Genomic DNA, 16,034 nt, shown 5'->3' with positions numbered 1-16,034 from the left:
GAACCTTTGTATGCTGTTGACATAAATATGAAATGGTATGGCCACTGAAGAAAAATAAGTTTCTCAAAAAAAATTAAAAATAGAATTAGTATGTAAAACAGCAACCTGGATGTGGTGGCACAAACCTTCCAGCTACTCAGGAGACTGAAGCAGGAGCATCACTTGAGCCAAGTTCGAGGTCAGCCAAGGCAACATAACAAGACTCAGTTTTGAAAAAAAAATAAAGGATCTCAAAATTCTTAGTAGCATTATTCACAGTAGCTAAAACTGAAGCTTCCCAAGTGTCCATCAACAGATAAATGGGTAGCAAAATGTAATATAGCTGTACAATAGAATATTTGACCTTAAAAAGGAAATTCTAACACTTGATACATCAATGGATCAGACTTGAGAACAATATGCTAAGTTAAATTACACCAATACAAAAATGACAGATAAATCATGATTCCAGTCTAAATAGAATGGTGGTTGCCAGGGAATAGAGAGTTATGTAAATGGACACATATAGAGTTTCAGTTTTACAAAATGAGTTATGAAGATGAAAAATAATGGTTGCACTTTATGAATATTAAAATGCCACCAAAATGTACACTTAAAAATGGTTAAGTTTTATGTGTATTTTACCATAATAAAAGTTGAACAGGAGGCTGAGGCAGGAGGATCATGCATTCAAACCAGCCTCTGCAACAGCAAGGTGCTAAGCAACTCAAGTGAGACCCTGTCCCTAAATAAAATACAAAATAGGGCTGGGGGTGTGGTTTAGTGGTTGAGTGCCCCTGAGTTCAATCCTGGGTAACCCCCCACCAACCAAAGGGGGGAAAAAAACCAGATAAATCCAAAAAGTCTTCCCTTCATAGGTATGTCTGCATTTAAGTTTCCTATTTTTACTCAAAGATCTATTTGTACTTAAGTGGACCTTTTGATAAGAAACAGTTGAAAATATGGCTCATGTAATTGCTATTTTCATTGACTTACTAAGATTGTAATCCAACAAACATTTGGGTCAATATTGATGGCTAATGTTATCAATCTAATATAGAAATCAGTTTGACATCTTTAAGAGATTTTGATTGGGTCAGTGGATTAGTCATTTAACAAAGAATTATAGAACACCTTGTTTGTGCTAAGTAGCATACTACCCTGGTCATACAGAGATAAAAGTCACTACCTCAAAAAGTTAAAAAATTCTGAAAACACATTAAGAATTTGCAATATAACATTTAAGCACAGGGTGGTTTGAGAGAGACAAGCATCATTTTAGGCAGTCTTACCAGACATCATTTCCCTGGTATATAACTATCACGTCAGGTCAGGGTTCAAACTACTAGAATGTATGTTTAAGGGATTTGACTTCATACTACTATAGGAGCTACTTAAGTAACCTCTGTAAGGCTGTTGTCTTTGTTTCTTTTTTTCTTTTTTCTTTTTTTTTTTTCACATAAGGGAGTTTATTAAGCAAACAGAGTGTCTCCCTGCAGGGTAAGAGAAAATGAGAGGAAAAGAGAAAGGAAAAAGAAAAGGGCGCACGCTAGAGAGAGTGGAAAGTGAGGAGGAGAAAGAAGTCAAGTCAGGAGGAGAGAAAAGCAAGAGAGAAAAGATGGCGGTGAAGCTACCTTTAAGAATCCCGCCTGGCTAACAGGGGACCAATAACGGAGAAGGATACTTGCAAGCTGACTGATGAACCAATAGCTAGCTAGGATGTTCACAGATTGACAAGTGGTTGGGAGGCGGGGAAAATGACTGCAACGGAAAGGGCGGGGGAGCAGCTTTATATATTACATTCCCCCGTTTCTGTTTTTATAAGAAAATCTTTTGTTCTCCAGTTCCAAAGCCTTCTCTCTCCTTCCTGCCTAAGTGACTGGGGCTGGTTTTGCAGGTGAGATGTAAAAAGTTCATTCTCCTTCCAGACTTCTAAAGGCAGATGGTTTTCATGGACTTCATTTCCTCGATTTGACTGATCCCCTATTTCTACACTAACTCCCTGTCCCCAATTCTGGCTTCATTCACCCCTCTAATTCTAGGAACTCCTTCACTGCTGTAGGGAAGGGGGGTGATGACCGATCTGACTTCTTCAAGCTGGAAGGGGGCAGCGTGGGGCAAGCAGTTTGGAGTTCCCTTTATAGAAATTGGGTCAATTGAGGGGTCCATGGTAGAAGTCTAGTTGGGAAAGAGCAGGTTGTAAAGGCATCTGGGGATGGATGCTTCTATGAGAGAAGAACAAAAAGACATGAGTTCTGAAATGAGATTAGTACAAGATAAATGTTGCAGAATCTGGAACATGCCAATGAATATCATAAAGATGACAGAAGTCAATAATTCCTCACTAGGGGGTGGAAGAACTGAGAAGTTGTTCCCATAATAAGGCCTAGCAAAGGCTGGAGAGGACAAGGCCTTTATTTGGGAACTTTAACATTGTCCAGGTTATCAGGAATGTAAACACAAAATTTAGTAGAGATCTCTATACTTCTGTTACTAGCAAACATAGATTAAGCCTACCTGTGTCTGTAGGCCTTAAACTGACTAAAACTTCTGACTCTGGCAGTTTCTCTTGATAGTTATCAGGCACATTTGCCTAAGAATCTCTCTTTTGTAGCTTTTAGTCTTTATTCTCGTGGGCTAACACAAGTGTACATCTTAAGTTACATTCAAGTATTATTTCTTTTAAATGCCCAAGAATGGCTATATTTTGGTTTTAACTGTTTTGCTAGGTGTTTAAGATCAAGCTGGTCAAAGTGACCTGTTCCTTTCTGTTAAAAGTCAGCTGAGTTTCCACAGGGGTCACTCATAGAGAACTTAAGAGCAGTTTCTTAGCTCCATTAGTGCTATTGGTTAGGCAGGGTCTCCTCAAGGAGGTGGCTTCCCTTGAAAGCACCAGGGATATCTCCCTTTTTCCTTGACCCTCCTCTGCAGCAGGTGCACTGAGTGGCTTTTCCTGTAATGGCCTCATTAATCTCCTTGATCAGGAGGTCGTGTGACCCAGAGTTGCAAACCTCCTTAGAGAAGTCTTCTTGTTCCCTGGGTTCAGGCTGACTTTGAGGGCAAGACCTAAATATGGACTTTTCTTGACCTCTGTATTTAATCTCAATCTCTAAGTTTGATCTTAACCATCAAGCAAGTCAGTCTCACCAGTCATAAAGTAAGAGTACTGGGCTTTAACTTCAATGTCTATGACTTTACAGTTATTTACACCTTTTATCTAATTGGGGTTTACATTATCTGTCCTATAGGTGATGGCTTACTATTCCAAGTTAATTTACAGTGTTCGCTCTTGAAGCAGTACTTCTGCAAAATATTGATTAGGCAACAATTAGAGTTTACAAGGAAAATACAAAATGGAATCACCAACAGTAAAACATTGAGTTTGTGCAATAGCTATCTTGAATTTTGGCTGAGTTATTCATTATATCCCCTTTTGAGATCACAGTAATCTTTACAACAAACATCAAACTTTTGAACACAACTTTAAATGAGTTAAAGTCTGGCTTACTTTGGAGCCATTCTGACATGCAGCAGGGTTGTGAGGCAGAGCCTTATCTCAGGTAAGGCAGGGCTTTTTAAATGTTCTAATCCTGAAGCTAATTTTTCCTCTTTTGTCATGACCAGCATGACCAAATTCTCAAGTTCAGTGAGGGGCAAAGGAGTATTAGAAAATAAAGGTTTATAAACACAGATTTTGAAGATTAAGCTGAGATCAGATGGAGCTCTGTTCTCTGATGGAATTGATGGATCTAAAGAGTTATGTCAGCAATCTTTATATACGTATGTAAGCATTATTCTTTGTTTTCAGGAAAGTAACAGAGACTAGGACATACATATATTGACTCCTGAGTCTCTATGAACATTAGTTAACACAATTTAACATTATATCTAAAACATGAATCAAAGAAAGGCTGAGAGAGCTTTTAACTTTATCTCAGTGTAACAAATTTTACATATACCCTATTGATGACAGGTCCTATAATAGAACATTAAATGATGAGTTTAAAATTACCATTACAGACAAGTTTAATTTGGAGAATAGCAGCTTGATAAATTTTCTGCTTTAAAGGCTTGTATACCTGGAAAATATGAACACATTTAATATATAAAGAATAATGTTTTTAAGTATGTTACTTCATGGAATAACTTTATAGATCAATCAGATGCCTCTAACAAACACATTTGAGTAATCCCATACATGTCAACTCTAATCCACTCATCTTATTGTAAAAAAACAAAGATATCAGACAAGTGTAAAAAAACCAAGATATCAGACAAGTGTACCAACAGTATTTGCCATCTCTTTCCTGTGGAAGAAAAGTCCTAGAAAAATTGATGTTAGACATTTTATAAACATCAATATTTAATGAGTTTGACCACCTGGAGACTTGTGAATTAATTTTAAAGACATTTTGCTTCTATTAGTTTACCCAATTTAAATTGAACCTTTTTAAATCACGGGAATTAAAAGTATTTGATCCATTTTTTAAATTTTAATTTTTATGCGCACTTATATTTAACACAAAAGTAAAGGCCTTGTAATGCTTATCTCCATTGCAATGTAACAGATGTTCAAAAATAACTGTAGAGTTGGATAAAAAGAACTGATCAAAAATCATTAACCTAGGTATGTAGGATCAAAATTGTGAGCTCAAAAATATAGCATTTAAGAAAAACAAGAGTCCTAGAAGAAAAATGATAATGACCATTAATTATAGCATGAGAAAATGGAAGAAGAGTAGAGCAGAGAGAAGAGGAAAAGGGAGAGATAAAGTGTTGTGTTGTGGCCCAGGAGAAATTTAAAATGGACATTTTTTTTTCCTTGGGTTTGAGACTGGTCTTCCACTGAGCATTCTGGCTTCCTCCATTTACATTTCAATGTAAGCTTTGACTGAGATTTGGATCTGAAAGGGGCTAAAATGTTCTAGCAGAAACTTGATGCTTAGGGCATTTTAACCCTTTTTCCTGGTTAGTAATTAATTCAGGTTTGGTCGCAGAAAATTGTCAAACAATTATCTCCCAATACTTGTGGGGAATGGGGCTGCTTATACTATACTCTTTACTGGGACATGCCACTGATGGTTGGGTTGATTACTCCCTCCACACCGGCGAATGTGGGACTTCGTGGCAGGAGGACTAGGTGGGTTGGGCCGGGGAATGGAAGCAGAAACAGAACAGGGTAAAGGAGATGGGGAAGCAGGGGGAGACAGAGAAGCAGGGTCTGGAGGCGCCTGAGCCTGCAGGAAGAGCCAAGAAGCAAGAAAGAAGAGACTTGAAGATAAGGAATCCCTTCCCACCTGCCCGCTCACTCACGGAAGCTGTGTGCCATTACACAAACGGATTTTGATGGCTTTAAGTACCGGGGTTCGGGCAAAGGGTTCCCAGGGTGGAATCTGCCACATTGGAGGACCCAGATTCCATGGTGGGGACTGATACAGCCAAGTCTGTGGCCAGCGCGTACGCAGCCATTTTGGATTGATTATCTAAAGGGTACTGTGGCCAAATATAGACTGGGGGTGAGGCAGGGGTTGAATCTGCCGGAATGGAGGACCTAGATCCCATGGTGGAGGCTGATACAGCCTAGTCTGTGCCCCGGCGTCCCGAGGCCACAAAGTAGTCAACTGGAGACGAGAAGGCAGCACATAGATGGTGTCGTCACACAAACATCAATGTGGGGCCAGGCGAAAGCCGAGAAGAGTTGAGGACCTGATATCAGGGTACGAGTGCGTGAGCACGAGATGAGAATCTCCACCACAAAATCAGGAATCCACCCGGCAGATAAGACCTGTTGAGACGGGGTGCCATCTGTGCAGCCCTCTTGTATAAACAAGCTATTTTGTGAACTGGGCCCCAGGAAAAGGGCGTGTAAGCACCGAGGATCCAGCAGCCGCAGCGGCGTCTTCGAAGGCCAATACAGGTCAATTGGGATGTGCTGGGCCCTAGGTTTATCAAGGCTGTTCAGGAATGTGCAGCTGTCGGGAGACCCCATCTATCAAGGACAGGGGAACCTAGCCCTGACCCCTCTTCCTCATAATTCACTCCTTCCCTCCTCCCTGCTCCCTCCAGGACCGTTCAGTTTTGGTGGGACCCAATAAGATTCAAATAAAGTGGAGGGACCAAACCAAAGGAGGACAAATATTTAGCTAGCTGAATTTTAACCAATAATGTATAGGTCCTTGTGTATGAATGCTGAAAAAGCTCTTAAATAGAGTGCTTTCTCGCCACTCGGGGCCGCTCCCCCCCCCTCCCCCGCAGTCATTGTATCGGTCTGAGGGGTTGGTTGCGGTCCAGGCTCGAGCTTGCTTTAATAAAACCTTGTTGTGTGATTTGCATTACTGTGTGTTCACTTTGACTCTCCGGGGATTAGTCGGACCGGGACCTTAACAGACTGACTATAGGGGCCAGGCGTAACTATGAAAGTTGTGGCTGGGGGTACCCCCACCCCTCAGCCTCCTCGAGGGTCCCGGATAAATCGGCCTAGGGGAACCGGCCTAGAGGACTCACCAATCTGAAGTTCGGTGATGAATGCAGAGCAGAGTGTCCAGGCAGAATGGAAGGTGAGGCTGTGTCCGGGGGGCACTGGGGCTCAGATGGGGTTCCACTTGCTTAAGAGACAGTGGAAGATCCCATCCAAGTCACAGCACCAATGTAAGGAATCCCCCGGAAACCATGCCGGACACGGGAAATCGCATAAGGGAGTTTATTAAGCAAACAGAGTGTCTCCCTGCAGGGTAAGAGAGAAAATGAGAGGGAAAGAGAAAGGAAAGAGAAAGGGCGCACGCTAGAGAGAGTGGAAAGAGAGGAGGAGAAAGAAGGCGAGTCAGGAGGAGAGAAAAGCAAGAGAGCTGTTGTCTTTGTTTCTGATGCTGAAGTTTAAATTCCATCTGGCAGGCAATTAAGGGAAGATGGGTACAAAGTAGAATATAGTAGATATGATAAGAGCAAGGGAAGATCACAAATCAGACTGAAGCCCATGTGAGTTTTTATTGTCTGATTTTGGTGATATAGTTGTCCTTCATGGCAAACACCTGGTCCAAAAGTTAGAGAAACTGATGTATGGGAAGAGGGGGCAGTATTTGTGATTATAGAGAAGATGTACTGTAATATTTTTAAAACTCTAAAGAAGTAAGATATAAATCATAGGGAGTTATGTTAGGGTCCTTAAACATTGCGCTTACTTATATTTTGTTCTAAAGTCAGGACAACCACCAAACGGATTTAAGTAGAGAAGGAATGATGACTAGGTTTTTGTTTCAGAAAAATTACTAGTAAGCCAGTTGCGGTGGCACATGCCTATAATCCCAGTGACCCAGGAGCCTGAGACAGGAGGATGGCAAGTTCAACGCCAGCCTGAGCAATTTATCAAGGCCCTAAGCAACTTAGTGAGATGCTATCTCAAAAAATAAAAAGAGTTGGGGAGTAACTCTGTGGTAAATTGCCCCTGGGTCAATCACCAGCCCTCCCTGCCCCCACAAAATGCACACACACACACACACACAGAAGAAGAAGAAATGAAGGAAAGAAAAAATATTAGTAAACACAAAGGACAGTTTGGAGAGAGATACAACTAATTAGGTTCAATCATTCTAGCTAAATGATGTGAAAACCTTGACCAAAGGCTTTGGCAGTATAGATGGAAAGGAAGGAATTGGTGAGAAATACTTAAGGCAAGAATTGAAGGACCTGCCTGAGGAGAAAATGGAAGAAGGGAAACATCAAGTCGAGTTGAGTTTCTTGCTTGAGAGAGTCAAAAATGGGGTATACTATGATTCAGAATCCAGGAGAAACCATTTCAGGAAAGAATTATGCTAAATATAAATTATGAAAGAACATCAGTGTTTGAGGGATAGCAGAGCAAAAGCATTCTGCAAAAGAACGGCCAGTCATTGGAGGAAAACAAGAAGAGAGTATATAAAATTGAGAGTGTGAAGTTGTATGTACGAAGAGTCAGCAGTAATCAATTTTGCAGGAAGATAAAGGACCAAAGATGCCTATTACAGATGAGAGCTCAGAACTCTCTGATGGCCCTACTCAGAGTAGTTTTGTTTGAATGGTAGAGATAGAAGAAAGATTACACTGGGGTCAAAGGACTGGAAGACGTGAGGAAGTGGACTTTCAGAGAATAATTTCCAGAAAGCTACTCCCCTAATAACTAGTGAGAGCAAAAGTTTGACTCAAGGGAATATTTTTAAATGAAGGAGGCTGAGTGAAGGAAAAGTCAACAGAAGAGAAAAAGGAAAAGAAACAGGATGATAGAGATAGTAAAATCCCTAAGTGGGACAACACATTCAGATGAAATGTGAGGGGATCAGCGTTGGACAAAGGGAAACCTCCTCCCCTGACGTGAGAAAGATAAGGATGAATCTTCGAGAATGTAGTTTTTCACTGGGGAAATGGGAAATTCATTCATGAATCATTTATAAACAGCACCTCTTGGATCAGGCACTGCTAGAAATGAGGCTGAGAAAATATGGTCTCCACAAAGCTTACAGTGTAGCCATCATGACACTGAACAATATCAGTGTTCTTAATGTTAAAATGGGATGAGGGCACATATAATAAGTGAGCTCAATCTAATACAGAAGCTCATAAAAGGCCTTCTGGAAAAATTACATTTAAATTGACATGTGAAGAATGGGAGATGACCTGAGGGAACAGCTTATACAAAGACCCTGAGGTCTCTACCACTAACACACCCCTGGCCATGTTAGCAAAGAGATGACAATAGCATGCATCTTACGTTTATCACCTCTCTTGATTATATCAATGGGCCAAACTGAGTGACTGGCCTGGTCTATGTCCATCACCTCCCACCTGCTACAAATGCCCATTCTTGAATCATGCTGATAGCCCAAAGCTGCCTCACTTGAAGCTGCCTCACTTGAATTCCAGCAGCCAATCCTGGGCGTGAACCAACTATCCCTCCCACATTCCCTTTCCCCTCTCCTGAATCCAAACCCCATCCATGCTTCAGCCTCCACCCCCAACTCAAGGTCCACCTGCACTTGCCTTCTTTCTCCAGCTATGCAGCTCTTTCCTACTTGTGTTCCAGGATTGGCTCTGCCCTCTTCCCTGGGCTGCCTTGCCTGATTAGCTCCTTCTCATGTCAATGAGAGAGGCCTTCCCCAGTGATCCACCCTATCCAAAGACATTCTCCTATCACTCCCTCTCTAGCTAGCACTCTTTCCTGTATGTCCCTTAACCAAGTGTCACTCTTCTATGTCCTTAAGAGGTGGTTCACTGCCCCTTTAAAATGAGACAAGGTGAGGAACCTTTCTGCCTTGCTCTCAGTACGTAGCCCACTGTAGGGTCCATAGCATCTACCTGATAGGCATACTAATTAATATCATTTTATGAACAAATATTTATAAATAAATTAGTCCCCTTCCCTCTAAAGGGATCTCAGCCCTCTGAACACACTTGACATCTGCACCACTGGGACTTAACACTGTTTGCTCTTCATTTTTCTGTATCAGTTTCATCTTCCTGGTGGGAAAAGACATGATCATCCAATCCTTGATGACAATAATCATGTCCTACTGTGGTGACCTCCACAACATCTGGCAGGGTGATTAAAGTGAATAATAAACACTCAATTAGGAATGAACTCATCCTCTTATGTTCTGAAGTTCATGTGTCAAAAGATATAAAAGCAGTTCTAACTGCTTATAGGATTTTTTTTTTAAATGCAGCATTGACCCTAAAGAGGAAGTCTACCCTTGAGCCTAAACAGGATCTTTACGACACACACACGATGGCAGCAGTGACAATGGTAATTTTTATTTCGTCATTTCTGCAAAACGGGACTTGTAACAGAAGCAATTCAGTCTTAGAAAACTGCATCTTATGACCGGATCTTTTCTTAAAAGGTAAATGATTCTCACAAAATTTTAATCTAGATGGAAGTAATCGCTCACCAAAAGACAACACCATCTACTTGTTAGTGGTTTCTATAATTTTTTTTTCTTTTTGTAAGGTGGGGGAAGTGTTGTATTTGAATGGCTGCATTTAGAAAGTTGATGAACTTTATGGCAAAGAGCAAGATTCTTCAGTGCCAGATAAAGCAGTATATACAACTGTTCCTGTTTTAATTTTTTGCTTCTGTTAAATGTTTAAAATATTGTTTTCAAAGGGAAATATGTTTCCTGCTTATCTTCACCTGAATTTGTAAGTACTTATTTCCCTTTAGCATTGTGTGATGGGTTTTGTTTTCTGGAGAGGGTTGGTCTAACTTTTTTAGGTAGTAACTCTTCCTTGGAATATTTGTACATTCAGAACCACTAATGTAAAGTTCAGAATTTTACACAGACCTACCATTCTCTCCATTTCCACCTCCCCAATGGTAAAATCTAATATAAGTGAATGCCTTCTTTGTACAAACACATACCTCAATACCTTAAAAGTATTATATTCTATGTGACATATTAATATATAATAAGATCTATGTCCATGTTTGTATATATATTATACCACTACTTAATGGTGTGCTGCAAGCCTTGAATCTCATGGCTCATACTTCTCACCAGACTTTTTTGTAGGCACCTTTCTTATGCACTGCAGGATTATTTAAAAATGTCTGGTGGAACTGTAAGTTACTTGATAATGATGCTGTTGTAGGTGGTACTTGAAAATGAGTTATCCTTCTCCCAGCCCTCCCCATGTCTAGGACTTGGAAATTAACTTTTTTGAGAACTGAAAAATGAAAATACATCAACAATTGATGACATTTATTATCTAAATAAATTATATTAAAATTCAGCAGAAAAAGTAGAGTCAAAATTTTTTAGCATGTTTACCTAAATATGAAGTAAAATCATGGCCATCTAAAATATATAATCAGAGATACATACAAAGGCTTATGTGCAAAAATGTCTGTTCCATTGTTGTTTAATTAAATTGAAAATAATTTATATTAATAAATGGGGAGCTGGTAAAGCAAGTTATTTACAGTATCCCCCCACACACACACCCATATTATCACTTGCCACATATTTAGTTACTTCCTGTTAACTGTGGTCTGAAAGTATGTAGTGAAATTTCCAGAAATAAGCAATGGTAAATTTTAAATAACTTTTGTTTCATCATATTGTTGTAATTGCTCTATATTGTTGTTAATCTCTTACTATGCCTACTTTATAAATTAAACCTTATCAGAGGCACATGTGTTTAGGAAAAGATAGTATCAACTGTGTAGGATCTGGTACCACCTAAGGTCTCAGGCATCTGCAAAACACCTTGGAATGTATCCCTCACAGATGATGGGGGTCAAGTGTAACAGAAAGTTCAATCATCACTAAGAATGTTACACAGTTTTTAGTGGCATGGGAGAATGTGTATGATAAAAAACTAAGTGAAAATGAAGGATATAACCTCTTGCAGAGTGCAGTAGTGCATGTGACTTGGGAGACTAAGTCTGGAGGATCAAAAGTTCGAGGCCAGCCTCAACAATTTAGTGAAACCCTCAGCAACTTAGTGAGACCTTATCTCAAAATAAAAAATAAAAAGGGTTGGGGTATAGGTCAGTGGTAAAGTACCCCTCGATTCAATCCTCGGGAGCAAAAATGAGAAAGGAAGATACAAACTCTTAAAGAAGTATCTCAAGCAACTTTAATAGAATGCATGGAGCAAGACTAAAAGGAAAGTTACTGAAATATTAATAATGATAGTAGGAGTTTAGATGATTTTACTTTTTTGCCTTTAGATATTTTATATTTTCTGGTTAAAAAAATAGATAAAAGAAGTCTTAACAGGTAGAAGTCTAGACAAGGATACTGGCATACTTGAAAAGACAACATGTGAACAAATTTAAAGCATCTAATGGAGCCTTGGAGAAGGGCCTGTAAGAGCAATTTGTCAAAGTTTACCTAGCACTGCCAGGGAAAAGTGAGGTAGATGCATCAGACCTGGAAGACTCTTCAATATTAAAACCATCCATTCATCTTCTCTTATGCTTACTTCAGTTCAATGTTTAACAAACAAAATAATGGTTTTAATTGGAGTTCATACAGGTTCTCATAGTATGCACTGATTACATCAACATACATCAGTCTACTGTGAGTAGGTGGATGGGAATCAGTTCTAGAGCAATCAGTCAGTTCTTGGTGATAAGTTCAAATTTCTGAACCTACAAACAACGGAGTTGGTGGCTAAGCTGTAGTAATCATACCAAGTAAATTCTTGACCCATAACTTGCCTTTCTCTCCTTGTTACTGCCCTTACATTACTATCAGTCTCAGACTTAGTCCCTCAGTTACTGGTCTTTATTAACCTAAAAGGTACCTTTTTTTATTTTCAGGTGAGGCCAGCATGGGAGGAGGTAACTCCAAACCTAAACCCAACAATGGTGAGTTCAGAACAGGAACCAGAAATAAAAACAAACTAGAAGAATAAGATATTGTGCTAAAAGGGCTATAATGGGACACCACAGGCTAGTGCATTTCTGAAGTTAGGAATATCAGCTTTTATCACAATACAGACTCTAACCACAGAAATGAAAAGGGGAACCAGAAAGAACTGCCAACCCTCCAGATTTGAGTTAGATCACCTGGGCAGTTCGTGAGAATCTAACTCACTTCCCTTAATTCTCTCCTATTTGAGGTGTAGACACTGGGGAAACCCACAGTGGCTGCTTTTGGCAGGATATTGTTTCTAGCTGCCCTGCAAAATGACAAGCAAAAAAGGGCGGCAACTCCCAAGGTCAAGGTCCTAAGGGACTGGGGAAGCATTGGCTCTGGGTCTCACTGCTGGTTCTCACTCCTTGCTTAGGTCAAAAGGAGCATATTTCCCCAAGGCTTCCTGCTAAAATCTTTGAGGAGGGAGACACAGCACATTTTTGTTTCTCTGAGTTACCCCTGTGGCTGCAACCCTAGACAGCTCTTCTTTCATTTGCATTTGTTTTAAGTTCCAGTTAAAATACTCACCTTAAATGACATAGAATCCTCTCTCATGTAGAGCCACCCAGTAGCTAATCTCCACTGGTTGCATGGGTAAGAGAGGCACCTGGGACACTTACTGGAAGGATTGCTTGACAAATGGCAGCTGCACTAACCCCTTTCATGTTCTCTCGTAGGCATCTCCTCTACCATCGCCCCGATGACTACTAGCTCCGCACCCTGTCTCTCCAGCCTTCCCAAGTAAATGAGCATTCATTCGTCTGCTTCATCCTTTACCATGTGGCATTTGACTTTGTGTTGACAGCTTTGGCTTGAGGACTGGGGAGGAGGGTGTGGGGAGAAAGAAGCAGAAGCAGTCAAAGAACTGTTTTTTGTAAGCTTGTAAAATGCATGTTGAGGCAGGAAGGGTGGGGAGAGAGACTGCCGCTTTCATGAACGCCTCAGATGCCTCTGGAACTCAAAAGCAGAAAGTTGCCAGCCAGTGGGTGAGGACAGCAGTCCACTAAGCAGGGTGACAGCTGGTCCAGGCTGTCCTGCAGGCAGGAAAGGCTGCACTGTGGCTTTTAGGAATAGCCATCAAAAGCTCAGCAGTTCACTCTCTTCCTTTTTCTGCCAAAAAGCACAGCACATTTAATCTTGGCCTTTTCTGCTGGGGTTCTACTGACACTGCTGCTGACAGCCATCATCTTCCTCATCATTAAGAGCTGCAGAAAATGTAAGTGGTCTATGAGGAATGGGGCACCCTTCTCTGTCACTGAGGACAGTTAGCCATGAGTGAGTAGGGGTGTGTGTGTGAACGATAAAACCTGCTTAATACAGACCAGAACTGCAGTCCTTCCCCTTTTCTTCCTCCCTGTCCTCCCCACCACCCAACACTTCCTCCACTCTCCCCTTCAGTTGAGATTGAAGGGAGAGGCTCCCCAAACCTCCAGACCCCATTGGTGAGACTTGTCCCTCTTCTTTCTGGTACTTGTTGCAGATCACTACAGTTCCCAGGTCCCAGATCCTGCCTCAGATTCTCCTGCCAAGGTAGGACTATAGTGTTGTTCCTATCTACTCCAGTTCCTCCAGCACTGGAGGCTGCCGCTGTTGGGCTTTCCCTCTGTGTTTCACTACTGACTGGGGTAGTTGTATTGCTTCCTGGACCCTGGGAAAGTGATTCTTTTAAGAGTTCTTCTTATCTCTTCGGGTTCCCTCTTTGCAAAGTTGTAGTTGCTTCTAAAGAGACACACCTTTTGCTCCAAGTTTAATTCACTCATTCCTTCTCTCTGTCCTTCTGAAGCATTCATCCATACCAGAGGACTCGCTAACCTACGCCAGCATGACTTTACAGTCCTTGGGAGAAAAGAGCAATCACTTGACTGCAAACCATTCTGCAGACTTAGACCCTGTCGTCTATGCTCAGATTAAAGTGACAAGCCAGTGAGACTTGAATCCAGTTCCTCTCATCTCAGCATATTACTTTTCCCTTTTCTACACTCTTCGGACTGCAGCCCATGAGAACATGCAGAGTTGTTTAGGTCTGACAGTACTATCCAGAAGTTTCCAAGACCAGTAGTCAGTCATTTTCCTGGCCAGAGGAAAGGTTGTTGGACCTTCCCACTTGAACCGACAGACTGACAACTCCTTGTGGTCCTCCCCTGTAGCCTCCCAAAGTGTGTGACACAGAGCTCAGTGTGCAAAAGATAGTTCCCAAAAAGAAAAAAGAAAAAAAAAAGGTAGTCCCCAGTGTCATTGATCAACTACGGAGGAGTCATCCCAATAAATAATGTCAAGAATTTCAAATAAAGGCAAACCCTTCCCAAATGTTGACTCCTTCTTCATCAGTAATTAGTCTGTCCCTGTCACCTTCTCCAGAAGTCAGCACCAGAGTTCTACACAAATACAAAGTCCATATTTATACAATAAATTTGTACTTTATTATATAAAGCACTATTCAAATGTGAGTTTCCACCTCCTTCCTATGGCATAAGCAATATGCATAACAACCTTATATGAAAACCAAAGATAAAGATTAATTTAAACATTAATTTCCCTCAAATCATAATAATTATGTAGACAATACCATTAAAAATATCAATCCCATTAAGAAGATCTAGGCAAGTTTACCTAAAGTTCCTATTTAAATAATAAATAAGAAAACAAATTCAGGAAAATTCATAAAGATAATTTAACGATAAATAAAATTTATATAGAAAGGCTTGCTCTAACAGCTAACTTAAAGTACCTGTTTTGTTAAGCACAATTAATTAATATGCTAATGATGCATGAATAAATAAATCAGTGGAATAGAATAAATAGACCAGAAATAAACTAAAGTACAAAAAGACATTTAGATTAGGAAGAATAGACCAGAAATAAACTAAAGTACAAAAAAGACATTAGATTAGGAAGATGGTTTATTAAATGATTTGGGGAAATTTGGTTTATTCAGTGAAGGTATTCAGATAAAAAATTAGCCATGAACCATTTCACTCCTTATGTCAAATTGAATTCCAGGTATGTCAGAAATTAAACTGTAAAATATCACTGAAGTACTGCGATACATATGAGAAAATTTTAAAAATAATTTGGAGTGGGTCATGTCTTTGAATGCATAACACAAACCGCAGAAATCAGAAAATATTGACTTATAAAATACCCTTAGAAAGTGAAAAAGACAAATGACATGTTTGCAAAACATTTGCAAAATAGCTCACAGATGAAGGACTAGTTATCTTAATTTATAAAAAAAATCTGTAAATGAATAGGGGAAAATCAAGAGATAGAAAGGCAAAGACAAGTTTGGGCCATTGGGCAAAAAGGAAACCAATGGTTCTTCAACACATGAACATACACTCACTCAAGCTCACTCCTAGTAAGAGCAACAGTAATTAGAACTGCAATTAGATAATGTTTTACATCAATAAGTTTAGCAAAATTCAAAAAGTTGCTAAGGAACTGTAGGGGCAAGGTGGTGGGGACCCAAGACAGGCATATACTGCCAGTGGGAGAAGTCGGTTCAACTACCGAAAGCAATTAGCCATACCTAATGATATTTTAAGTTTTATTTCCAAGAATTCCTAAGCAATTCTATTGCTAAGAATTTACCCTACTTAAGTACATTGAAAATTCACTATATAATTTTAACTGCAACATTAATCAAATTGGTTAAAACTGAGA

At 40.1% G+C, this 16,034-nt stretch overlaps 1 protein-coding gene across 1 annotated transcript; it reads left to right on the top strand.

Moving 5' to 3' along the window:
- Positions 1–9,742: 9,742 nt before the first annotated feature.
- C1H1orf162 (chromosome 1 C1orf162 homolog) lies at positions 9,743–14,868 on the top strand. Its single transcript, XM_047520471.1, has 6 exons — positions 9,743–9,848; positions 12,275–12,322; positions 13,049–13,112; positions 13,493–13,587; positions 13,852–13,901; positions 14,155–14,868. The coding sequence occupies exons 2-6, from the start codon at positions 12,286–12,288 to the stop codon at positions 14,296–14,298; spliced, it is 390 nt and encodes a 129-aa protein (XP_047376427.1). The 5' UTR covers positions 9,743–9,848; positions 12,275–12,285; the 3' UTR covers positions 14,299–14,868.
- Positions 14,869–16,034: the final 1,166 nt, after the last annotated feature.

The sequence above is a fragment of the Sciurus carolinensis genome, chromosome 1 (genome assembly GCF_902686445.1).
Source record: "Sciurus carolinensis chromosome 1, mSciCar1.2, whole genome shotgun sequence".
NCBI lineage: Eukaryota > Metazoa > Chordata > Mammalia > Rodentia > Sciuridae > Sciurus > Sciurus carolinensis.
Note: the sequence above shows the minus strand (reverse complement) of the source record. Positions and strands in the feature narration are given on the sequence as shown.